This window comes from Cherax quadricarinatus, chromosome 85 (genome assembly GCF_038502225.1).
Source record: "Cherax quadricarinatus isolate ZL_2023a chromosome 85, ASM3850222v1, whole genome shotgun sequence".
Lineage (NCBI taxonomy): Eukaryota > Metazoa > Arthropoda > Malacostraca > Decapoda > Parastacidae > Cherax > Cherax quadricarinatus.
Window position 1 is genome coordinate 18,194,911 of NC_091376.1, and position 26,944 is coordinate 18,221,854.

General features: G+C 41.8%; 2 protein-coding genes across 8 annotated transcripts in view; one reads left to right on the forward strand and one right to left on the reverse strand.

The window, feature by feature from the left end:
- LOC128703110 (UDP-glycosyltransferase UGT5) overlaps nt 1-26,944 on the forward strand; it is a 442,390-nt gene that overhangs the window by 175,749 nt on the left and 239,697 nt on the right. The window lies entirely within an intron of this gene.
- The window catches only part of LOC128705781 (UDP-glycosyltransferase UGT5-like), a 73,271-nt gene that overhangs the window by 34,710 nt on the left and 11,617 nt on the right, over nt 1-26,944 (reverse strand). For all 5 annotated transcript variants that reach the window (XM_070103487.1, XM_070103485.1, XM_070103488.1 and 2 more), the window contains exons 2-3: nt 20,016-20,189; nt 19,480-19,734 (exon numbers count right to left, since the gene is read on the reverse strand). In XM_070103487.1, the coding sequence (XP_069959588.1) occupies nt 19,480-19,734; nt 20,016-20,189 (429 nt within the window). The remainder of the gene's footprint in view (nt 1-19,479; nt 19,735-20,015; nt 20,190-26,944) is intronic.

Consider the following 26,944-nt stretch of genomic DNA (forward strand, 5'->3'; position numbering starts at 1 on the left):
GTCACATTTGTTCAATGTGGAAGTAGGTTGTGCCCAAGAATTAGGCAAGCGAAGAATTCCTAAGTATTAAGATCCCAAGAAGTTGCAGTGTCTGACAGGTTTGTAGATGAATGGTTCAGAGAACCGACATGTTGATAAATTAGACACATGTGCAACTCTTGGGTATCTTTATTGAGGAAACGTTTCGCCACACAGTGGCTTCATCAGTCCATACATAGGAGAAACTTGAAGAACAGGAGGAGAATGAGGTAATCAGTCCCTCAACCTTGAGTCGATGTGTTCAGTCCATCAATCTTGAGTAGAATACGGCAGATGAGCGGAGAAGCAGCTTATAAACCGTATGGCAGGAGAGGTGTAGCAGTCATAGGTAGTGTCACATTTGTTCAATGTGGAAGTAGGTTGTGCCCAAGAATTAGGCAAGCGAAGAATTCCTAAGTATTAAGATCCCAAGAAGTTGCAGTGTCTGACAGGTTTGTAGATGAATGGTTCAGAGAACCGACATGTTGATAAATTAGACACATGTGCAACTCTTGGGTATCTTTATTGAGGAAACGTTTCGCCACACAGTGGCTTCATCAGTCCATACATAGGAGAAACTTGAAGAACAGGAGGAGAATGAGGTAATCAGTCCCTCAACCTTGAGTCGATGTGTTCAGTCCATCAATCTTGAGTAGAATACGGCAGATGAGCGGAGAAGCAGCTTATAAACCGTATGGCAGGAGAGGTGTAGCAGTCATAGGTAGTGTCACATTTGTTCAATGTGGAAGTAGGTTGTGCCCAAGAATTAGGCAAGCGAAGAATTCCTAAGTATTAAGATCCCAAGAAGTTGCAGTGTCTGACAGGTTTGTAGATGAATGGTTCAGAGAACCGACATGTTGATAAATTAGACACATGTGCAACTCTTGGGTATCTTTATTGAGGAAACGTTTCGCCACACAGTGGCTTCATCAGTCCATACATAGGAGAAACTTGAAGAACAGGAGGAGAATGAGGTAATCAGTCCCTCAACCTTGAGTCGATGTGTTCAGTCCATCAATCTTGAGTAGAATACGGCAGATGAGCGGAGAAGCAGCTTATAAACCGTATGGCAGGAGAGGTGTAGCAGTCATAGGTAGTGTCACATTTGTTCAATGTGGAAGTAGGTTGTGCCCAAGAATTAGGCAAGCGAAGATTTCCTAAGTATTAAGATCCCAAGAAGTTGCAGTGTCTGACAGGTGTATGGCGATGAAGCCACTGTGTTTTCCTCAATAAAGATACCCAAGAGTTGCACATGTGTCTAATTTATCAACATGTCGGTTCTCTGAACCATTCATCTACAAACCTGTCAGACACTGCAACTTCTTGGGATCTTAATACTTAGGAATTCTTCGCTTGCCTAATTCTTGGGCACAACCTACTTCCACATTGAACAAATGTGACACTACCTATGACTGCTACACCTCTCCTGCCATACGGTTTATAAGCTGCTTCTCCGCTCATCTGCCGTATTCTACTCAAGATTGATGGACTGAACACATCGACTCAAGGTTGAGGGACTGATTACCTCATTCTCCTCCTGTTCTTCAAGTTTCTCCTATGTATGGACTGATGAAGCCACTGTGTGGCGAAACGTTTCCTCAATAAAGATACCCAAGAGTTGCACATGTGTCTAATTTATCAACATGTCGGTTCTCTGAACCATTCATCTACAAACCTGTCAGACACTGCAACTTCTTGGGATCTTAATACTTAGGAATTCTTCGCTTGCCTAATTCTTGGGCACAACCTACTTCCACATTGAACAAATGTGACACTACCTATGACTGCTACACCTCTCCTGCCATACGGTTTATAAGCTGCTTCTCCGCTCATCTGCCGTATTCTACTCAAGATTGATGGACTGAACACATCGACTCAAGGTTGAGGGACTGATTACCTCATTCTCCTCCTGTTCTTCAAGTTTCTCCTATGTATGGACTGATGAAGCCACTGTGTGGCGAAACGTTTCCTCAATAAAGATACCCAAGAGTTGCACATGTGTCTAATTTATCAACATGTCGGTTCTCTGAACCATTCATCTACAAACCTGTCAGACACTGCAACTTCTTGGGATCTTAATACTTAGGAATTCTTCGCTTGCCTAATTCTTGGGCACAACCTACTTCCACATTGAACAAATGTGACACTACCTATGACTGCTACACCTCTCCTGCCATACGGTTTATAAGCTGCTTCTCCGCTCATCTGCCGTATTCTACTCAAGATTGATGGACTGAACACATCGACTCAAGGTTGAGGGACTGATTACCTCATTCTCCTCCTGTTCTTCAAGTTTCTCCTATGTATGGACTGATGAAGCCACTGTGTGGCGAAACGTTTCCTCAATAAAGATACCCAAGAGTTGCACATGTGTCTAATTTATCAACATGTCGGTTCTCTGAACCATTCATCTACAAACCTGTCAGACACTGCAACTTCTTGGGATCTTAATACTTAGGAATTCTTCGCTTGCCTAATTCTTGGGCACAACCTACTTCCACATTGAACAAATGTGACACTACCTATGACTGCTACACCTCTCCTGCCATACGGTTTATAAGCTGCTTCTCCGCTCATCTGCCGTATTCTACTCAAGATTGATGGACTGAACACATCGACTCAAGGTTGAGGGACTGATTACCTCATTCTCCTCCTGTTCTTCAAGTTTCTCCTATGTATGGACTGATGAAGCCACTGTGTGGCGAAACGTTTCCTCAATAAAGATACCCAAGAGTTGCACATGTGTCTAATTTATCAACATGTCGGTTCTCTGAACCATTCATCTACAAACCTGTCAGACACTGCAACTTCTTGGGATCTTAATACTTAGGAATTCTTCGCTTGCCTAATTCTTGGGCACAACCTACTTCCACATTGAACAAATGTGACACTACCTATGACTGCTACACCTCTCCTGCCATACGGTTTATAAGCTGCTTCTCCGCTCATCTGCCGTATTCTACTCAAGATTGATGGACTGAACACATCGACTCAAGGTTGAGGGACTGATTACCTCATTCTCCTCCTGTTCTTCAAGTTTCTCCTATGTATGGACTGATGAAGCCACTGTGTGGCGAAACGTTTCCTCAATAAAGATACCCAAGAGTTGCACATGTGTCTAATTTATCAACATGTCGGTTCTCTGAACCATTCATCTACAAACCTGTCAGACACTGCAACTTCTTGGGATCTTAATACTTAGGAATTCTTCGCTTGCCTAATTCTTGGGCACAGCCTACTTCCACATTGAACAAATGTGACACTACCTATGACTGCTACACCTCTCCTGCCATACGGTTTATAAGCTGCTTCTCCGCTCATCTGCCGTATTCTACTCAAGATTGATGGACTGAACACATCGACTCAAGGTTGAGGGACTGATTACCTCATTCTCCTCCTGTTCTTCAAGTTTCTCCTATGTATGGACTGATGAAGCCACTGTGTGGCGAAACGTTTCCTCAATAAAGATACCCAAGAGTTGCACATGTGTCTAATTTATCAATTAAGTCAGTCAGTAAACGGTTAAAGTTAGAAATTTTGCCAACAATAGGGCTCAAAATGTCAACAAACCTTTTGGATAATTTATATGAAACTGACCCTATGGAGCTAATAATTGGTCTGACTGGATTCCCTGGTTTGTTTGTGTTTATTAGTCCATACATGTAAGGTATATACAAGGTGGATTAGTGGAAGTAAATTGTTTGATTAATTCATCTTTGCCTTTCAGTAGAAGTTTTATTGTTTTATTGAAATTGCTGTTAACGGTTTCTAGGGGATTTTTTTCTAAATTTAGGATGGGTTTCAGTATTATTTAAGGGATTATTAATTTTTTCTTGGTAATCATTTTCTTTCATAATTACTATTGCATTTATTTTATCTGCTTTAGTAAGGCGCAAATTTTTATTGTTATTAAGTGTATCATAAGACTTAAAGAATCTTTGAGTGCAATTGGGAATGTTTGGTTTTAACATAGAGTTATATACCATTCCCTTACTAATATTAATTTCACCAGTGGATAAATCAGAAAAATTTTCAAAGTTGCAAAAGGCTTTTGCAATTTCAACATTATTAAGTTTTTTTGAAGTTGCAAAACTTAGGCCAATACCTAGAGCAGCCGTTGTATTTTTATCTAATATTTCATCTGATAAGTTAATTACAAAATTGTTTTTAGCATGCTTTGTCCAATCACTATTTTCAATTAAAATGTCTAATTTTCTTAGTAGTTTGTTTTTGAGTTCCTTACAAATTCTTGAGTTTATTATAGCAACGATCCAACATACTGTGTTTCCATTCTGATGGAATGGCCTGATTAAAAGAGTATTTTTTGTTTCTCAATATTTTGAATGCTTCCTTCTCCTGTATTTTAGTTATTTCAATGTGTTTCTGAAGAATAATTCTTATTAAATCATCAAAAGGACGATCTTTCATGTCAAGGATGATATTGGGTAAAAGAGACTTGGGAAGAACTTATTCATTTAAACATTTTTTTTTAAAAATTAAGTCGAATTTTTAACTTGTGGAACTTGATCAGTGCAGAAGAAAACTGGGAAACAAAAGAAATATGAATAGGAAAGCTTATCGAGAACATTCTGAAGAGTCGTGTGGTATCCATTAATACAATAAGATCACAGTAAACAGGTGATTTCAGAATATGCAAAACAACCACTATGAAAGAATAGAGAAATTCCAAGCGCTTTCGTGAACACTCACATTATCAAGGAACAATAAAAGTAATGCATCAAAGGAAGGCATATAAAGGGTCTAGACCACACCTCACTATCACATCCCACAACAAAGCAACACCTGACACGCGACTCATAAGAAAGGGAACACTGCAGCAGGCCCGCTGGCCCAACTAGACAGGTCCTTCACACAACCCATGAACAAACTATTCTACTCAAGAATTAAGGACTTTAAAATTTATTATTTATCAAATGTATTATTAAATTCTTCCCAAATTCTCTGTTAATTATAAATGGATCTAATTTATATAAACCAAAGGAAATATTCATATTATTGCCAAAACCGATTTTTATGAAACAAGATTCAATTATTTTCCTGTCGACCATGGACTTGCTTGATACAACTCTCTCGACTTTTTCAAAATTAATTGGATGGTTAAAATCTCTCACATGAATAAATAGAGCATTGGAACCTTGTCCAGTTCTAATGCTATATTTGCGCTGTTTTAATCTTAGTTCGAGACTTTTACCAGTTTGACCGTAATAAACTTTATCGCAAATTTTACAAGGAATCTTATAGACACATCCGTCAGCATTTTGGGGGGAATTCTTTATCAAAAGTTTTTTACTGTATCAAGATTTTTAAATACAGCTTAGATATTAAAAGTCTTAAGAAGAGAAGGCATATCAACCAAGTTTTCATGGTATGTGAGAACCAATATATTATTAGTTGAATGAGGCTGGTTGTCATACATGTGGTGCAACAGAGAAAATGGGAGTCGGGGGTGTATGCCGGGTTCCCTGAGGGGAGTTACACCTTCAAAATGACTCTCCAACAACCCGTCCCGTCGTATGTCATACTGGATGATTTTAGAACTCAAGTCATGGTGACGTACACTGGGCAGAGGTGGATGTGTCGAATTTGCAGTGACTATGATCATGTTGCGGCTGAGTGCGGCCAGCGTGGGTGGCCTTGGAGGCTGGCTGGTGTTGCACCCACCAGAGCTAGGCGAGTGGTGCCTGAGCCCACCCTGGAGGAAGAGGATGGGCGTGGTCGATTATGGAGCGAAATCGTGGAGGGTAAGGGGGTGGACCCTACTCTGGATAACCTGATTCCAGAGCAGCCAGCACCAATGGTGGAACAGTGGGGATCTGAGGGTGTTGAGACCTTCATGGAGACGGTTTAGACAATGATGCAGTCATTATTCCAGTCGCTGGACGACGTTATGGTTGTGGGGCCTGTTGGTGGTCCGGGGCCTGCACCTGAGCAGACGCCTGGGCGAGAGGTGGCTGTGAGTGATGTTGCACACGTCCCAGATGAGCAGAAGCCTGGAGAGGCTGTTGAGCAGTCCATAGTGGTGGAGGTGCACTGTGAGGAGGACCCAGGTTCTTCAATGGAGGAAGATGTTGGCACCAGGAAATGGGCAGTGGTGGCTTCCAGCTCTGGCAATGTGTTAACGCCCGCCCAACGTCCAGGGAAGAAGGTGTGGATGAAGAAGGATGGACATGGGGAGAAGTAAAGCTACAGCTCTGGGTGGAAAAGGGCAGCCCTGAAGTTATGAGTGGTGTGAGGGGCAAGGGTGGAGTGAAAGAGCCTGGTGCGATTGTGAAGGATGCCGGGGGTAAGGAGGGAGGAGTAAGCATTAGCAGGCCTCAGGAGTATGACATTGAATGCTAATGGGCTGTGTGGACAACTGAAACATGTATGGTTAAGTACGTTTCTGCATAGGGGATCCTCTCCAAGATACGATACTACGTGCCGCAAACTGCCCTTTTCACACTATACCATTCACTTATATATCCATACCTCACCTATGCTATCTGTGCTTGGGGATCAACTGCAGCAACACACCTAAAGCCAATAATAACCCAACAAAAAGCCGCAGTAAGAATAATCACTAAATCCCATCACTGGCAACACCCCCCCCCCCCCACTCTTCATAGATCTAAACTTACTCCCTGTTCAGAACATCCACACTTACTACTGTGCAATGTATATCTACAGGACCTTAAATTCAAATATTAACCTTGACCTAAAACGCTTTGTTGATAGTTGTGACAGGATCCATAGGCATAACACCAGACACAAACATCTCTGTGACATTCCCCGTGTTCGATTAAACCTTTACAAAAATTCAATGTATTTCAAAGGACCTAAAATCTGGAACACCCTACCTGAAAACTCTAGAACTGCAGACACATTCATCACTTTCAAAACTACAGTTAGAAAACATCTTATCTCCCTGATACACCCCGACAACTAACTACATTATAACCACCTGGTGGTTCACAATTACACTCACCCATTGACTATAAACCCAGAAATACTTATCTTAATCTTAAAATAATAAATCCTAACTAGTCGTAAGTTTGCCTATGATACTCCAATATAGGCACTTTGTATTGTGCCAAAACAAAAGCATTCACATTGCTAAACTCACAAATTATGATGTAGTCACTTAGCCTTAATACGATAATCTGTAAGGATTTAATGTTAAGAATTAATCTAAGTCTTCCCAAAATGCCTAGCCATGCTAGGTGTCCTAGTGGCCCCCTCTGTAATTAGTATTTTATAACATGTAAACCACACAATACCCAAAACCTGTAAACCCCACACTGTAACCCTTATAGAGAATAAACTTGAATTGAATTAAATTGACACCGTGTGGACATGGTTTACTTACAGGGGCATAATTGGAAGGCAGGCAGAGTTTTTGAGGTGGAAGGTTACTGGAGTTGTGTGGCACTTTTGGAGCATCTAAAAGGGGGGGGTTTGCCATCTTGATCTGTTTGTGTTGCTTAGGAGCGAGGGGGTAGAGGGACGGATTATTCGTGTTGAGGGGTGGTGGAGAGTTGAATGGGTGGCTTTTGTGTGTGTGTACACACTGGCAGAGAATGGTGTAAGGGTTAAAAATGCTTTTGTGAAGGACGAGTTGGTTTATTCTTGCTGTTTGTTACCTGACTTAGTGGTAGTGGGGGTGATTGGAATTGTGTAATTCGACGGGCAGACGTAGATCCGAGAGGGGGGAGTTTCTCGCACATGCTGGGAGAGCTTATCAGGGATGTTCAGTTGAGGGATGTGTACCATGGGGGGTCATGGGAGGTGGAGCAAACACTTGTGCGGGAGGAGTATGGGGCAAGATTGAATCGTCTATATGTCATGGGGCGAGTGGATATCATCTCAGTTTGTACTGTGGACACCCCTTTCTCGGATCTTAGGGCTGTGGCAGTGGAGGCGGGGTAGGAGGAGTTAGCTAGGAGGTAGATGGGCTACAGGAAAATGTGAAGGTTCTCATGGATGAGGAGGAAGTGGGGGGTTTGTAGCGTTATGGGCAGAGCTTTGGGAGGAGGGAGGGTGGTTGATGATGTCGTAAGTTGTTGGGATGGTATTGCCAAGGCTAGGATTCGGTCTTTTTATATAAAGGAGGGGAAGAGAATTAATCCCATGAAATATGGATTGTCGAAATTTCTGGAGCATCATTTATGGGACTGCTACCATAGTGGTGCTTTGCAGGTACAGTACTGGGTGGGGGAGATTGAGGACCTGAAGGAGAGGTTATGAAAGTTGCAGAATGAAAGGTTCGAGTTGGTGCGGGTACAGGCAAATATAGATGATAGGCCATCGGCTTGTATCCTGAGGGGCCAGCAACAATGTAGGAGGGCGACGAGCATTACGCAGCTGGAGGTGTGCGGTGGGGAGGCAGGTTATTAGCCAGGGAAGGTGCTCAGGTCGACAGAGGGCATGGGAATCTATGATAGCAGTTGGTATGAGCGTTATGGGCATAGTAGAAGGGTGCAAGCTGAGCTGTTGGAGGAGGTGTGAAGCTGTGTAGGGAAACCTTTGGGGGTGGGGATAGAGTGGCATTAGGGGTTGACATTGAGGAGGAGGAAATCTGGAGGGCATTGGAGGGTATGAGCATGGGCAAGGCGCTAGGTGTTGATCGGCACCCATGTGAGTTTTATTTGGCACACTGGGATCTGTTGAGGGGTTTTTTGGTCAGATTGTTTAATGCAATGAAACGAGAGAGTCGTTTAGGGGTGGGGCAAGCGATGGGGGTGGTGGTTTTAGTCTCAAAGGGGTCACATCAGCGTGGAAGTGTTGAAAATATGTGGTATCTTTTATAGGAGAGGCTTAATACAGGCATGGGAGGAAAATCTGGGTCATTTGGAGGAACGATTGAAGACCACTTTGAGGATACTGAGGCTGCATCACCTCACTATTCTCCAGCATGCAATAGTGATTAATGTGCTTTTGTATAGTAAGATTTGGTTTGTCACACAGGTTTTCCCATTAACTGCACTGGTCATTGCATGCATTCAGAGGAAGGTGTTCCAGTTTTTGTGGGGTCCTGGGTGTGAGTGGTTGAAAAGGGAGGTGGTCATGTTGCCTGTGCGAAGGGGAGGGATGGGTGTGTTGGATCTCCGGTGGAGGGTTAAATGTGTTTTTATAAAGTGTGAGATGTTGAGAGGGGGGATTTCTGGGAGGGAAGGTTGGGAAAGGTTCATGAGTTGTTGTGGGATTTGTACAGTGGAGAGGATCTCAGGGAATGTGAGGCAGCAGTGCGGGTGATAGCTGTGGTTTGAGACGTAAGGAAAGTCAGGGTGAGGGTTTTACAAAGGATGATGAGGAGGCCTAAGGTACAGCTGGGGGAGGGGCTCTACCCAATTTACGGTTGGGCATCTATCTGGGAGAGGTTCAGGAGGTTGAGATTGCAACCAAGGGTGCAGGAGGTCATGTTCTAGTTTTTGCATCAGATTTTAGCTTCTGGTTCGGCTTTGCGAGATAGGAGGGGGGGGAGGGGCATTGTGGGTTGTGCAGCAGAGAGGACATGGCTTTCCATGCTGTTTACTTTTGTGAAAGGCTGGAGGGGATCAGGGCATGGGTAGGTCGGATTGTGGAGAGAGTGGGGGAGGGGTGTGTCGGTTTTGCAGGCGCTAAGTTTTGATGTGGCGGCATGGTAGACGGGACGATGTGTGCGCTGGCTTATGTGATGGTAGATTATGTGTACTTTGCCTGGAGCATGAGGGGGTCAGAATCGTGGGAGGTGCACAAGTGCATGATGGCAGCAATGATGCATTGGACATTGTGTAGAAATAGGAGTATATACTGGCATAGATGGGGGAGTTATTTTTCGTGGGTTACTGTGAATTAACAGTGATCACTCTGCTCAGTTTGTAGGAGCGAGACATTGCTTAGGGGATGGACGTATTTGGGCTTCTCTGCCAGTGAGGGTGGGCGTTATGGGGGGATGTTGGGGATACCTCCTGTTTGCATAGGATGAGTGCTGGGACCTTTTTGGGAGCTGATATAATTGTATATACGTGGCTTCAAGGTAGTGTGTGTAACAATTACACGTGCGGTGGCAAGAAATGAGAACAGCGTGAGTGGATATGTCACTGGCGTGAGTGATCGTGACAGAAAGAGTGTGTATGGTGGCCGCAGGCGCCTGTGTGCACTAAGGTGAGCCAGTATGATAGTTGAAGGTACATACTAGTTTTCCTGGGGGCCTGCGAGCCCTTCCTGGTGTTTCCAGCATCAACTTGTGATGGGTGGGCGTTTGGAGTGCAAATACAACCAATCCTGAACACACCACAAACAGTGTTGAGGATAATTATTTATCAAAATGTATTTAATTATTCGTGGATTCTTAAAAGCTACTTGTATGCTGAATGTGTTTAGGAAATTCGGCAGGACAGATAAATTTCTCATTGTATGGGAGAACCAACACATTCTTGAGTAGAGGTGTTATCCAAAGTTTAGTCCTATGGTAAGCTTTCTTAACTGTCAGTAACTACATTTCTACAAACTCCTTTGCGTCTCACAGTTTTTTGCCAATATCAAATATTTTCCTAATTTCCTCTTCGGGTAACTCTTGATTGCACACTCCGTAAGCTCCCATAAACATAGTGATAAAACATTTTTTGCTCGTGTTTGTTGGTTGGAACAGTAGTGGAAGTATGAACAAACATTAGTCGCCTTCATATATACTAACCGAACCTAACTTTCTATCAACACGACTATGACTGGTAGTTTAGAATTAGAATCCACCTTTTTCTCCAGATCCATATAATTCAGCCAAATACGCAACAAGGAATCCACAAATCTGAACCACTTAGCTTCACAGGGTAGGATATCTTTCAACAGCTTTTCCTAAAAAAAAAAAAAACTCCATATTCACATTGGTTAATACGGGAGATAGTGAATTTCTCATAGTCATTCCCTGACATTGAGCATATTTCACTTCAGACACAAGTTTACAATGGACTACACACAACATAAACCATACCATGGGTGGGGTTAGAACTCATGATCAGAGAGAGACTGATCGCCGGTTCTAACCCAGCCCGCTGTATGGTTTGTTTGCAATCGTGTCATTATGATTTCGTGAGTCAACTTAAACATCTTAGTAATAGTGTTCTTACAGAGCGGCAGGGGAACTCATCTAATTCTTCTTCCAGATAACAGTTCTGGAACAGGAACTTGGGTGAACAACATTGTAACATCATAACTTAGTTGCGAAAAATCATTAATGTTAACATTCTCCAATTTGTCGTTTCTTCAAGAGGATCTCCTTGGCGCGGTAAAGAGGCTCTCGGTCTGAGGAATTAGACCTTTTGGTCTCCTTCCTCAGACCGAACCTAATTACCCCCCAATTCCCCCTTCCCTATCCCATCCTCCCTTTTTCCTTTTCCTCCTCCTCATCCCTCCCTTATTCTTTTCCTATTTTTGGCCTTTGGGATTCTTCCCACAGGCATGCTGGTTCTTAGGTAGGGGGAAGGGTGTTGGGGTTCAGTGGTGTAGTTTGCCTTGGAATCTGGATCACTTGGGAATGTCCTGATCCCTCTCCGGTCTCTTGGGGGGGAGTAGCTTTTCGTGTCAGGTGTATCTCTGGAGGCAGCCTTTTGGATTCTGGGGGGTGGTGGCCAAAGGAGGTACGCTTTGTGGCAGGTGTCTGGCCGCCCTCACTTTTGTTCACTGAGGTGACTCAGTGGATGTGAGGTTGCTCTTCCAGGTTGCTGGTTTATTGGCATGAAGAGTAGGGTATGGCAGGGGTTCCATGCCACATATGCACTACCTGCGGTTCTAAGGTTCTCTTGGGTGTTGAGGGAGATTTACAGCCCTTTCCTTCCTCCTAGAAGCTATTCCTCTACGTTCCCCCTTTTTCTATTATTTTTTTATTTTCTTTCTTTTTTTTCTAAAAAACAAAAAGAAAAGGAGTTCCCAACCCATGAGCCTGCTCCCCTTGGGCTCCTTTCTGACACTGCACCCTGTTCTGACTCTGCCTCATTATCTGACCATTCTTTGGACATTTCTAGTACCCCTGTACCTCCTGCTGGTGCAATTTCGACACCTGCTCCAGGTACCAGGGTTTTGACTAACTCCTTCGATACGTCTGACCTCCACTCTTCTTTGACTATGCTTCTGGCTTCTCCCTCTATGGTACAACAATTTTAGGATCACATGCTTGTCCTACATCAGACCAACTCTGTCCCACACCTAAACGCCCAAGACCATTACCTGATGATACTTCTTCGCCTCCCTCTCATTCTACTCAGAAAAGACTCACACGTCATGCACTCCTTTTATATGCTATGTTTCAAAATTCACACTAGACTAAGTTTTTTACTCTATGACCGGCTTCCTCTACTGCCTATCTTTCCGACCATAGTACTGGCAAGGCGCTCCTCTGCCACGTTGGTAGAGATACATCCTTTCATACTCTCAAGAGTGGTACACACATCATCACTGTCCAGAATGCTACTCAAGCTCACGATCTCTCTCTCCCTACAACTATTGATACTATCCCTGTAACTATTGAAAAACATTATTATCTCAATTCTTGAAGTGGTACTGTCATTCTGCCCCATACCATTACCCAATAGAATTTCCAGACATGTGGGGATGGCATTCTGGAACAACTAGACCTCCAAGACCTCTCCATCCTCAAGGTAGACACTTATGTCCTCCCTGCCCGCAGGTGGAGACGATACCAATTCAATGTACCTCGTTTAACTTTTGACTGCTGTGAGCTTCCGTCCTCTGTATAGTGGGACACCATTTACAAGTTCGAAAGGTGATCCCTACACCACAACTGTGTAGAAATTGCTGGCGTTTTGGTCATCTAGCAAAACATTGCAGGTCCGTCGCCGAATGCCCAGTCTGGTGAGGACGACCATACCAATATATCTTGTAGTCTCCCTCCTGCTTGCCTTAATTGTCGTGATCCTCACCAGTCTTACTCTCGCCGGTGCCAAGTTTGCTTGAATGAGCGTGAAATCCGTTGTCTCAAAGAGACAGAAGGCCTCCCATATGCTATGGCAATCTCTCATCTACGCCTTCAAGGGAAACTTCCCCACATTTCTTATTCTCGAGTTACTAAACGTCCAGCCTCCTCTGGGTTCCCCACTTCTGCAGCCTCCTCTGTGGTCACCCCTTCCACAGTCACCCCTGTCTAATTCTTTTGCTCTCTTGGACTTCGAGGTCCCTACCTCGGTGCCTCATTCTGTTCTCCCCTCTTCCTCTTCTTACTCACAAGTTTCTGCGTCTACGAGACTCATACAACACCTACTCCCCATCACCTCTCTCCTCAGAAGCCCAAAACGACCCATTGTTAAAATCTCCTTTCACCCCTCCTTCCCTTCTGCAACCTGCTCATTTTTCCTTTCCAGTCTCTGTACCTGGTTCTTCACCTCCACGTGGCTCTGTTACGAGTGTGGAGGTTCATCCTCCTCCTCGTACAGTACCTTCTTCCCCTGTTCCCTCCCAAGTTTCTTCCTCTTCTGCCCCTTCCCAGGTCGCTTCCTCTCCAGATGTCCCTCCCAAGCTTCTCAAGTTTCCTCTGCTCTTTCGTTCCCCCTACTTTGGTAAAGTTCATCGTTTCCCTGATCTTTATTCACCCTCCTTCTTCCTTCTCCGATATTGTACCACATACAACTTCCTTGTCTTCAGGAACACTTGAAGCAATCTCAGAATATACTGAGGAGACTAGACTGTTGATGGACACCGATCCTCCACCTGTTCCTCCTCTTCACTTTTCTCAATCTGCACAACCCCTTTCTTTGAAGCATCCCAATCCTTCGCTGCTTAGAAGTCTTCCACTACCTTCACATGTGGATTTTTCTAGCACCATTAGTCTGTAGATACCTCTACCTCGAGATTTTTTGTATTTTTCTTTTCGGAAATCATAGATTAATTACAGTGGAATATCCGCAGCCTCAGAGGTAACTGGGGTGAGCTCCAGGTGTTGCTATCCCAGCTTTTCCCTGTTGGTGTTTGTTCACAAGAACCCAAATTATGCTCTGCTGTTATCCATCCCAACTCGGCCTATGATTTCTTATATTCATTGGCTCCTTTTCCCGATGGAACTTTTAATAAAGGTGCACTTCTTATATGCACCTGTCTTTAATACCGTCCGCTCTTTGATCATACTTCACTGCATTACACTGCAGCCCGTATCTAACTTGAATAAGTGGTATACAGTCTGTTCTTTGTATCTTTCTCCTTCTCGAGTCTTATCTATCTCTGATGTTGCATTTCTGGTTTCTTCCTTACCGCCACCATTTCTGTTACTTGGTGATTTTAATGCCCACCATTTCCTCTGGGGGAGGGGTCTCACTGTGACTCACGTGGCATTCAGTTGGAGGCTTTTCTCTATTCTCTCCCCCTCCATGTTTTAAATTGGGGTTCTCCCACCCATTATGATCCTCGTACTCATTCTCTCTCTCTCTTGCATCGATCTCTCGGTCTGCTCTTCCTCCACTGCACTAGACTTCACCTGGTCTGTTCTCCCGGACTTACATGACAGCGATCATTTCCCAATCATTCTTACTCCTTCATATTCACTCCCTCTTCGTAACCCACGCTGGCAATTTGATCAAGCAAATTGGGACCTTTACTCGCAACTAGCTGCCCTTGGTGAGGTTCCTTCTCCGTCTTCAGTTTTAACCGCAGCTTCACATTCTATACCCCAAACCTCGGGCAGGCATTCTCAGAAGTGCATGCCTTGGTGGTAACCTGCCTGTGCTCGGGCAGTACGTTTGAAACGCGCAGCGTGGGGCAGGCACCTGTACAATAAAAACACGGAGAGACTTCTTGATTATAAGCAGAAGTGAGCGGTCGCTCGCTGTGTCATCCACAATCACCTCTGCTTCCTCTATAAGTGCTATCTGGAAAAAAGTACGGAAACTGATTGGTAAATACTCTCCTGACCTGGCTCCTGTTCTGCGGTTTGCCGGTGTTGATATAGCAAACCCTCTTAACGTTGCCACTGAAACTGGTAATCATCTTTTCCGTATTTCTCAGGGGCTCCATCTATGCCCCACGTTTCTTTCCTCAAAGTCTGCCAGAGAGTTAACCCCTTAAACTTTTGTTCTCTCAAAGAAGAATCTTCTAATGTACCTTTTACACTTCTTGAATTGGAGGCAACACTCAGCTTGCAGATCATCTGCAGCAGGGCCTGACGGCATTCATATTCGGATGGTACGATATTTACATCAGTAAGCCTTTGCATTCCTCTTACGACTCTTTGATCTTAATTGGTCACAAGGAGTTCTTCCCTAGCTGTGGAAATCTGCCATAGTTCTCCCTTTCTGCGGTCAGGTGTGTCGAAGCAGGAGGAGGTGGGATCCCAGTGGGACCTTCCTCTAGTGTAAGTAGATCTTCGTCCAAAGGTTGGACAAGCGTTGAAGAAGTCTTTGTACCAAGATCCCATGATATTGCAGTGTATGACAGATATGATGAATGGTTTCGAAAACCGACAAGTTGAAGAATTGAGACACTTATGCAACATATGGGAATCTTTAATGAAGAAACGTTTCGTCACATGATGAAGCCACTGTGTGGCGAATCCCATGGTTTTTAATTATACTTCCACCGTTAATTTGACACATGCACTCAGCAGGCTCATGTCAATCATGTGTTCACACAAGCACAATCTTTAAATACCAATCTTTAAATTTAAACTAGCAATAATCAGTTCCTTTATATAACTTTAAGAAACGAGTACCTACCTCGAATAACATCAAACTCCTTCCTTCTTTTATAAAAACCTTTTACCACGGGGACTTTATACAACTCCCTAGCAAGAGTTGGTAGAACAATCTCAAGGAGTTGGTAACCCCACTGGGGTTCTTCCTGTACTCAAAAACGTTCACACATTTTCATAACATCTGTCAAACACTGCAACATCATGGGATCTTGGTACAAAGACTGATTACCTCAAACTCCTCTCCTTACCCATTTCTACTTTGTATTGGACTGATGAAGCCATTGTGTGGCTAAACGTTTCTTCAGTAAAGATTCCCATATGTTGCATAAGTGTCTCAATTCTTCAAGATAATAATAGGCCTCTCCGGAAATCCCTTATTATGGGTTTTAAACAAACCGTACATACATGTGAGAGTCGTCCATCTAGCTGATAATCAATTCCTAATTACCTCTAAAGAAGATTCTAAGTTGTTTATTAAACTTACTATTAACCTGGCCCAAAGAATTCTTATTAAGGGGCCCATTAGTTTCCTAGTCCTCTAATAATGTGATCGTTTTTCCTCAGTAATCTACCTTGTCCATAATTACTATCACATTCGCTTTGTCTGCTTTCGTAATGTGAATTCTAGGATCTTTCCATAATTCATTGTATGACAACAAATCGGTAAATTAGACACATGTGCAACTCTTGGGTATCTTTATTGAGGAAATGTTTCGCCAAACAGTGGCTTCATCAGTCCATACAAAGGAGAATCTTGAAGAACAGGAGTAGAATGAGGTAATCAGTCCCTCAACCTTGAGTCGATGTGGTCAGTCCATCAATGTTGAATAGAATACGGCATAAGTGTGGAGAAGGAGCTTATGAACCGTAGGCTTGCCTAACCCTTTGGCACGACCTACTTCCACATTGAACAAATGTGACACCACCTACGACTGCTGCACCTCTGCTGCCTACGGTTTATAAGCTCCTTCTCAGCACGTATGCCGCATTCCATTCAAGATTGATGGACTGACCACATCGACTCAAGGTTGAGGGACTGATTACCTCATTCTACTCCTGTTCTTCAAGATTCTCCTTTGTATGGACTGATGAAGCCACAGTGTGGCGAAACGTTTCCTCGATAAAGATACCCAAGAGTTGCACATGTGTCTAATTTATCAACAGGTCGGTTCTCTGAACCATTCATCTACAATGACAACAAATCGTTGGGGAACAGTTCGGTTCTAAATGTCTGAGCAAAGCCCCATATACCATGCTTTTGCATATGTTGAATGTTTCAGAGGATAGGGCCCTTTGTTTTTCTAAGCTGCAAAAAGTCTAAGCAAGGTCAAAATAATTAGTGTCACCGCTATTAGAAGCGAAACTTAACCCACATCCTAGCGCTGTCTATTGGTCCCGCATTGGCTTAACACTTGACAGGTTAATAAGGAAATCTGGGTTAACATGTTTGGACCAACCACATTGTTCTATGAGGTTGTTTAATTTTCTAGCATGTAAAGATTCAGTTTTTCTTATTATTATTCTCTGTCCCCTTTATGTGTAATCTAATTGATGATCTTGCTACTTGAGTGCTACCAAACTAAAGAATTTTTGTTTTGCTTCTCTGAACAATAAATAGCATTTTTCGTTTCATGTTTTAGCAGATCATTATTCTCGGTAAGGACTAACCTGTGAAGCTGGTTCAATGGCTTTTAGTAAAGATTAATAAACCTGTTTTGAAGGAGCCATTTCGGTAACGCCTCTTCATTGAAGTACTTTCTTAAAACAACTAATTTTAATGACGCTTTAATGGCTTTAAGAAGAGCAGATTTAAAAGGAGGATTAAGGGTAAAATCTGGAGAACTGTAGTAGTTTGTGAGTGGTATCCATATTAGACAATAATCGCAAGCGAGCGATACAAGATGCAAAACAAAAAAACAATACATACATTGTACATAATCTTAAATCGGATTCCTAACTGAACTTGCTCGACTGTTGAAAATGCAGTTCAACACTGACGAATTGAGAAGTTCTCCTGTCCCTGCTGGTTTATGGTTACACCAGCATTTGCTTAAAAGTTTGGTGGGGTCGGCTTCTGTAAACAAGATCGTTTTTCTCTTACACGATGAAAGGAATGTTTTTACTGAGAAGTGCCAGATCCTTTTGGGATCAGAATGTTTAAGTATCCTGGAATCTGATGCCATGTTTGTGATAATTAACATGTCATCAGAATGTTTAAGTATCCTGGAATCTGATGCCATGTTTGTGATAATTAACATGTCATCAGAATGTTTAAGTAGCCTGGAATCTGATGCCATGTTTGTGATAATTAACATGTCATCAGAATGTTTAAGTAGCCTGGAATCTGATGCCATGTTTGTGATAATTAACATGTCATCAGAATGTTTAAGTAGCCTGGAATCTGATGCCATGTTTGTGATAATTAACATGTCATCAGAATGTTTAAGTAGCCTGGAATCTGATGCCATGTTTGTGATAATTAACATGTCATCAGAATGTTTAAGTAGCCTGGAATCTGATGCCATGTTTGTGATAATTAACATGTCATCAGAATGTTTAAGTAGCCTGGAATCTGATGCCATGTTTGTGATAATTAACATGTCATCAGAATGTTTAAGTAGCCTGGAATCTGATGCCATGTTTGTGATAATTAACATGTCACTAATGTAGTGGTTGCTAGGTCATTACTAAATATTCAGTGTTGATGGGCTGTATATATGTTCTATGTACATAATCTGAGATATACTGTGAGCTTTCTCTGTCACTCGGCATCCTTATGGGCATTAGTCCCGTTATCCTTGAGAGCCATTCACACGACCGGACCTTCTTGGATTTCCTGTTCTATATCTACCACATTGCAAGCTTTTGAAATGTTTAATGCAAGACCAATGTCCAAGAGTTATAATTCCACTTCCTTTCCGGAGAACCTAGCTAAATTCTCGTCCCCTTAATTTGCAATGCCACCATGCTTCAAACATTAGGTGTCCAGACACTGAACATGAATCTTTTAATTTGAACATATTTGTGACCTTGGATAGCAACATGAACTTATTTCATATTCCACCAATTTCAATTACAAGTCTTTCTATCAGTATACATTATAATTCATCTATGGAAACAAATGGTTGATAGCAAATAACATATTGTCACCAGCCGGTGATCGATCCTGAGTTATTTAATCAGGAAGCTAGCTAAATTCTGGACGCTTTTGACCAATACTCCGCCCACCGGAGTCCATTCTCAATGGAGAATGGACTTCGGTGGGCTCTGGTGGCCTGGTGGCTTAAGCTCTCGCTTCACACTGCGAGGCCTGATTCCCAGCCAGGGTGGAAAGATTGAGCGTGTTTCTTTACACCTGTTGCCTGTATTCCCCATTAGTAAAATGGGTGCCTGGTGTGGGTCGCATCCTGGGACACTAACCGAATTTGCACGAAATTCTCAGCATAACAAGGGGCTTTTATAGTAGTATGTCACTGATGTCAGCTATGGTCTGTATACCATGTACATATACTTGTAGTAAATAATTTTTTTTTATTATTATAACTAGTTGGATGAATCTTATTAGAGTTAGCAGGTGGAGTGGTTAGTGCACTTACCAGTGAGTTTTAGAATTCACTTACGTTCGGTTCAAGACTCACGAATTCCATGGTTTTTAATTATACATCTATCGTGTGATTTAATACATGCACTCAGCAGGCTCATGTCAATCATGTGTTCACACAAGCACACTCTTTAAATTTAAGCGAGCAATCATCAGTTCCTTTAAATAACATTGAGAAGAGAGTACCTACCTCGTTGAACAAATGATCAATCACAATAACATCAAACTCCTTCCTTCTTTTATAAAGATCTTTTACCACGGGGACTTTATACAACTCCCTAGCAAGAGTTGGTAGAACAATCTCAAGGAGTTGGAAAACCCCACTGGGGTTCTTCCTGTCCTCAAAAATGTTCGCATTTTCATTATTAAATTGTGGGAGGTCGTGAGGAATATCTTCAATGTTAGGATGTTTGGACGACTTCGGTTGGTTGGTCAACATCACTATCTGAAAATGTTAGTTAAGCTGTATATCAAGATAAGGTTGAGGGAACTTGACGAAACCCACAACAATATCTGAATAAAGTTCATCATTTAGGAATATTAAATAGAAGATTTCTTACGTTTTGTAAGCTTTCTTTCAGTTTATTTACGTCACTCTTTACTATTACCTAAGCAATATTTGTTAAGATATTTTCTTATACTCAGTATACTCAGTTCTTGATAAAATTATTCATGAATTTACGTATGCTAATTACGAAATACAGACATAACACATTTAGGTATTACCTTGTGTCCACGGTCGGCCAGAGCCTCAGCCAGAGGAGTGAAGACATTCCTATGACTCCTGGAGGAGACTGGGAGGAGCATGAGGATCTTATAGGACCTCTCAGGTGGAGACAACTTCCCCATGATACTTCCCACTAGCATCACCACCAGTACACACATCGTTGTTGACTTCATCTGCAGACACCATGAATTATACTTTTAAGATGTAGTACATTTCAGCATTGTACTAAATGCTGAAACATTAAGCAGGCAAAGTTTTAAAAAAAATAATAATTAATTCGTTAACAAAGAGGGTAACAACGGAGATCAAATTGATCAGAGTCTGGAGTGAGAGAAGCTTTGATCAAGAAAGACCCATAGATATTATATTTTATATATTATTCTAAAATAAAACCTATCACATATCTGTAAGTATCTAATTATATTACATTGAGAATGGAAAAAAATGTTTTTGGATGAATTGTAATGTAGGCTGATGAAAGTTATTATATCTTTCCTTTCAGCAGAAGGATGACAGTATGCGTTAAGTAACACTGTTCTGCATGATGTTTGTTATTGGCTCTGTGGTATCTTTTTTCGTATATATATGGAAAATAGTGATTCACTGTGCTTTTTATTCATCTCTATAACATCAGGTTGTTAAGTTATACGGAAGCGTTTCTTTTCTCGTTTCGTATAACGTAAATAAATGAGAAAGTGGTATATTACCAATTAAAATGCTTACCTAATATTGACTTAAATGTTAAATCCAATATATATATATATATATATATATATATATATATATATATATATATATATATATATATATATATATATATATATATATATATATATATATATATATATATAAGGAATTCGCAAGAGCAGGCGAAATATACACAAACACTGATCTCTGGCTGAAGGAGACTCGAACCTACGAACCTTGGAACAAGGTACGCAGTGCTTTACCAATCTACCCACACTGGACCAATACCTTGGAGTCCAGCTGGCTTTTCATCTCATCCCCTGCATGCATCCAGCGTAAGCTGGACTCCAAGGTATTGGTCAAGTGTGGGTAGATTGGTAAAGCACTGCGTTCCTTGTTCCAAGGTTCGTAGGTTCGAGTCTCCTTCAGCCAGAGATCAGTGTTTGTGTATATTACGCCTGCTCTTGCGAATTCCTTGCATTGTTAATATCTCTAGTAAGGCTGATGCATGCAAGGGATGAGATGAAAAGCTGTATGATAGGCTAATAATCTCGGTAATTAAAAATGTCATTCGAATTGGTTTCAAAATAATTGTGGTGTCATGCCGAAGAAGCCGAACTTGCCGAATCCATTAATTTGGACATTTGCAAAAAAAAAAAAAAAAAAATACAGCTGATTATATATTTTCTCACTGAAAACATAAAGAAATATATTTGGAACCAAATCTAAAGTAGAAACATCAGCTAACTCACAAAATTTTCTTTTCTAAATTCTTTTCAAGTTTTTTTTTTAAATTACATAAAATTAATGATATATATATTTTTTTCTATTCATGTTTTATTAAAAATTACTTAAAATTAATGATACATACTTTTTTTTTCAAGTTTTCTTTTTAATTTCTTAAAATTAATGATATGTATATATTTTCGTTATACTCAGATTGGCATAGGCAGAGTTATTGAAAAAATATTAACTTTCCTCATTTGGTTGAATAAGAAAAGGGAATATTCCTGTATGAGTTAATTTTTCATCTATGAGACACCGTCAGTAGACAATCGTGCAGAATTAAAGCAATGATACATATGAAAAATTAATTTTCGTAATTGTTTCATGCAGATTCTGTTTCATTGTAGGTCATAATAATTCATTATAGGCATAAGAAAAGGTATCCATAAAAATCAGACTTTTAAAACATGCATTTTGTGCTATGCAAAGTGTCTCAGAAATGAAAAATTTAAGTAAAATCTTTTGAATGAATCCTGCTGTGATTATAATCCAGCTGTGGAAAATTTTGAATTTTCCCATATTCAGCATGAGTAAATTTGAATAATATAATAATTGTGTATTAAAATGATGCTGATTTGTCCCTTCAAGAAATTTTGTGTGGAGGAGGGTGTGCAGCAGCTGCAGAGTGATACAGGGATAGAGACACAATTTGCAATTTGCGAGCACTGGTTGCCGTGGAAAATTCAGCTAATAATCCGGTGTCTTCAAGGCCAAATTCGGGTGTTTTGGCCTGAATTTGTAATACGAACCAGTGTTAATGTCTCCTGCTGATGAATTGGGACAGGAAATTTGCACATCCTCAAGATTACATGTGGATGATGAAAGATAAGGAATACGCCATCACTCACATGGGGAAGTGTGCCATTAATCCATTTGTTTAGAACTCTAGCTGCCCATTGTAGGGTTTATGTGTCAGGAAGGTGTTGTGGTGTGATCCATCTACAGTAATTAAATGGTAAGTGGTAACACGAATTTCTTTTCTGATAACACCATTATAATTTATGTAAAATAATTTTATTCTGTGTATCCAGTAAGCCTAGTCATATTCAGTTCACATTATTTTATAATTTACCATTGTTACATCCTTTGCTCATTTTAAGAAAGATATGATATATTTCTACGTGTTATTTTGGCTTCTTCACTTAATATTATATTCAGGAGTATTTCTATTAATAGCTAAAATGGATTTACTCGACTTCATAATATTATCTTGCCATAAATTGTTTAGCTTTGTACATAGGTAGGATGTTTAAATATTCTTAACTGTTGGTGTGGCATTTAAGCACTAGCAGCCAATTTGAGCTACTCAACCCCTACTTTGACAGAATCAAAGTTGGCTGCTACACCTTTGCCTTGTTCAATGTATATCTTCCCCTGGTCCAGGAAGGATCTTCAGGAGAATCTGGCTTTAAGTCACCCCCTACCTTCCCAGAAGTTACCAGGAATTTTGGAAGCAATTTGCAAGTGTATATTTCGGTTGGAGAAAGCGGTTGAGAAACTCTTGTGGAAAATAAGAATAAGTGAACGATTCTAAGTGTTTACAGACTCTGATCTGGAAAAGGTAATATTGTAGAATGGTTCCCGAGGAAGAGCTCTATTGTTGGTATCAGTCATTCGCTGCCTGACCACGGTAGAGTGCGGTTGTGCTCTGCACCCCTCTGCTGTTTTCAGGCGAGCTACCTCAGTTCGTCACAACCTTTGAGTAGTGAGGACGTGCGCTGCTCATTTACCAACATGGCGCTGCATAGCTACAGGCGCATCAACACTGTTTGCGTTGAGTTGACCCGTGGGGCTGTCACCGGAGCCACGATGGACTTATTACTACCGGCGATTATCCGTGATACCTACGGTATCGCAAATGAAGAGATATGTGGTGTAGCACTTAATGGGACGACACGGATCTTCGTTAAAATGACGTCAGCAAATGTCTATGAAGCGGTGGTGGATAAGTATCAAGAGACCATTATAGCCGTCAATTCAGCTGTATCAGTACGTCTTCATGATGTATCACGACACTACACATGGGTTAAAATAAGGAATGTGCCTTTTGAGGCGACTGAATTTGTTATAAAAGATGAACTACGTAATTATGGTACGGTTCATATGGCCTCTGCAGGTCGGTGGGCCGCTGGACCTTATGCTGGAAGTTTGGAGGGAACATATTCAGTCAAAATGACCTTACGCCATCCCATACCATCCTATATTATGTTGCAAGCATTTCGAACTCAAGTATATGTAACATATGCGGGGCAACGTCGTACGTGTCGGCTGTGTGGGTCGTATGACCACATAGCGGCACAGTGTGGTAAGCGTCGTGGGAATCTCCAAATATCGCAACAGCAACAATCGGAAGAGGTCGAGGAAGTTGAGGGACGAGAACAGTCTTATGCTCACCCGTCTCGACAACGGACATCTTGGAGTGAAGAGGTAGAAAAAGCGCAGGAGAATGCTTTGGAGGATGCAAAACAGCGAGAAGAATCATCGTCACTGGACATAAATAAAGTATTTGAAGAGACTCTGCCCACTATGGGGGACGAGTATGTAGCGGCGTCTTTAGTGAAGGCACTGGATGTATTGTTAGACGAGTCGATCGTCAACCGTGTGGAGGAACCAGGTGCAAATTTAGGATCGGTTGAGCATCATGGTGAGGGGACGGATGAAAGCATTGAGTCTGGGGTGTCGCATGGTATGATGGTAAATATAGCAGAAGTGGAGGTGCATCATGATAGTACTAAAGAAATCCCAATGCAGGTGGAGGGTAGGACGCGAAAGCGAACTGCGACCCCACCAGACTCAGACGACGTGCTTACTCCTGCCCAAAGGCCAGGGAAAAAGTCTTGGGCGGATGTACAGAGGAAAGGGAAAAGTGAATCCACGAAACAAGAGTTTATCAAGGTGATTCCCAAAAAAGGGGAGAGGGATAGAGGTGTTGTAAAATGTATAAGTGAAAAGTCTATACCTAAAACGAAAGGAAAATCCCATTAATTGACTTTAAGGTTTTGACAATAAATATTAACGGTTTGAGATCTGAGCGGAAGCGAAAGTGGTTTAATGAATTTTTGGTGCGTCTAGATGTGGATGTGGTATTTATCCAAGAACACAATTACAGAATTGGATATGAGTTAGAAATGGACGGTTACGATGTGTATATGGAATATGCGACGAGGTTAAAAGGAGGCGTCGCCATTCTGGTAAAGGAAAATAGCCCGTTTGTAGTACGCCATAGTGAAAGGGGGGAGGGGAGAGTGATTAGGGTGGATGGTTTATGGGGTAGAGTATACATAAGTTTTGTAGGTGTATATGAGCCGGCCGAGGGAGATGTACGACTTAAAACTAATTTTGTACAAGATGTATTAGTATATTATCTACGTAGTTTACCAAATGTAGCGATAATAGGGGGAGACTGGAATTGTATAATACGACGAAAAGACGTGGAGCCTCGAGGAGCGGGTTGTTGCTTGGGGATCTTGGGAGATTTATTGACGAGTGTGGGTTTAATGGATGTGTGTGGGGGGGGGTGGCATGGTGGAGCATACTTTCATTAGACGAGATTATGCGGCGAGATTGGATAGAATGTACGTGTCTAGTGCGGTTACAGTGCGGAGAGTGAGTGTGATAAATGTGGTTTTTTCGGATCATAGAGGAGTTGTAATGGATGTAGATATTGAGGGTGTGCCTAGAAGGGGTCCGTCAATTTGGAAATTAAATGTAAAGTTACTGAAGAGAGAGGAAAGTCGTTTGTCTTTTGGGCATATGTGGGAACGCCTTGTGGTTGAAGCACCTGGAGATGTGGCTTTGGTTAATTGGTGGGAAAGGATAGCCAAAAAGCGAATTAAGGAATATTATATTAGTCAGGGAGTGAGATATAATCAGTTACAGTATGGTTTCCAACGATATTTAGAGGGGCAGTTGTGCGACTGCTATGTACAAGCGAATGCTAATTATCCTGTTACAGAAATTGAACGAATTAAGGAGCAACTACGAAATTTACAAAACGAAAGGTTTGATGGGGAAAGGCTTAATTAAGGGTGGAATCGAAGAGGTTTTGTGGGGAGATCGGCCGTCGGCGTGTGTGTTGAGGAATCAACACAGACGTCGCAAAGCAATGGAGTTAATGGGGTTGAATGTTCAGGTAGGTATGCAGGGGTATAGAGTGAATCAGGTGTTGACGACGACGGAGGGTATGAGTGGGTATATTGATGCTTGGGTTAAAATGAAAACGCAAAGTGTTGGAATAAGTGAAATTGCATTGCAGTCAATCAGTAGGTTTGTGCGTTGTGAGCTGGAGGAGCATGATCGTTTGATGTTGGGAGGGCCGATAACGGAGTGTGAGACTAGGGTGGCTTTATCTGGGGCGCAACTGGGTAAGGCGCCAGGAATAGATGGGTTGCCCAGCGACTTATATCTTCAAAATTGGAACGTTTTAAAGGGGTTTTTGGTACGTGTATTCAATATCATGAAGCGGGATGGGGTTTTAGGGGAACAACAAAGGTTGGCTGTGGTCGTCCTAGTTCCTAAAGGTGAGCCATTAACGGTTAAAGATTATCGTGCAATCTCATTATTATGTGGGGACTATAAAATTTTTGGAAGGATCTTGGCTAACAGAATAAAAAAAGTCCTGGGCAAAGTGATTGACAAGGGACAATATGGGGTGCCGGGCAGGTCTATGTATGAAGGTCACGGTATGATTAGAAGTTTTATTGAAGAAAGAGTAAGATTGGGAGGGGGGGGGTATTGGCTATAGATTGGGAGGCGGCATATGATAGTGTGGAACGGGAGACGTTATGGAAGATCATGAGATGGCAAGGGTTTGGGGCGGAAATTATATCATGGGCCAAATTAATGTATCAGGAGGCAACTTTGCGTGTGCAGGTGAATGGGAGGTTGGGAGATCGAATTCAGATGGGAAGGGGTTTGCGTCAAGGTTGTCCCCTTTCACAAATTTTTTTTGCTTGTTTTCAAGATCCCTTTTATAGAGGGATAAGGGTTTTATTGGAAGCAAATGGGATGGGTAATGTAAGGGGTGGGGGAGCGGGCATTGTTGGATATGTCGACGACACGACGATTTTGGTGAGAGAAAACATGGATTTGATTCGGGTAGAAAAGTTAGTGAAAGTTTTTGAAAAGGCTACTGGCATGACGATCAACATGGGGAAAACAAAGTATATGAATCTTGGAAAAGGGTCGCGTGAGGAAGGAATGGTAGCTGAAAGGTGGGAAAGGGTGGACCAAATAAAGATATGTGGGATCGTTTATGTAAGTGATATCAAGTTAGCACAAATAAATTCCGTGCGTATCGTTGATAGTGTTCTGAAGCGTCTTAGTGGGTTAAGAGCTGCTAATTTAAGTTTGCAACAAAGGGTGATAACAACGAATGAGCTATTATATAGTAAACTATGGCATGTTACAGTAATATTTCCGATACTTCGTTGTGAGTTAAAAAGGTTACAAAAAA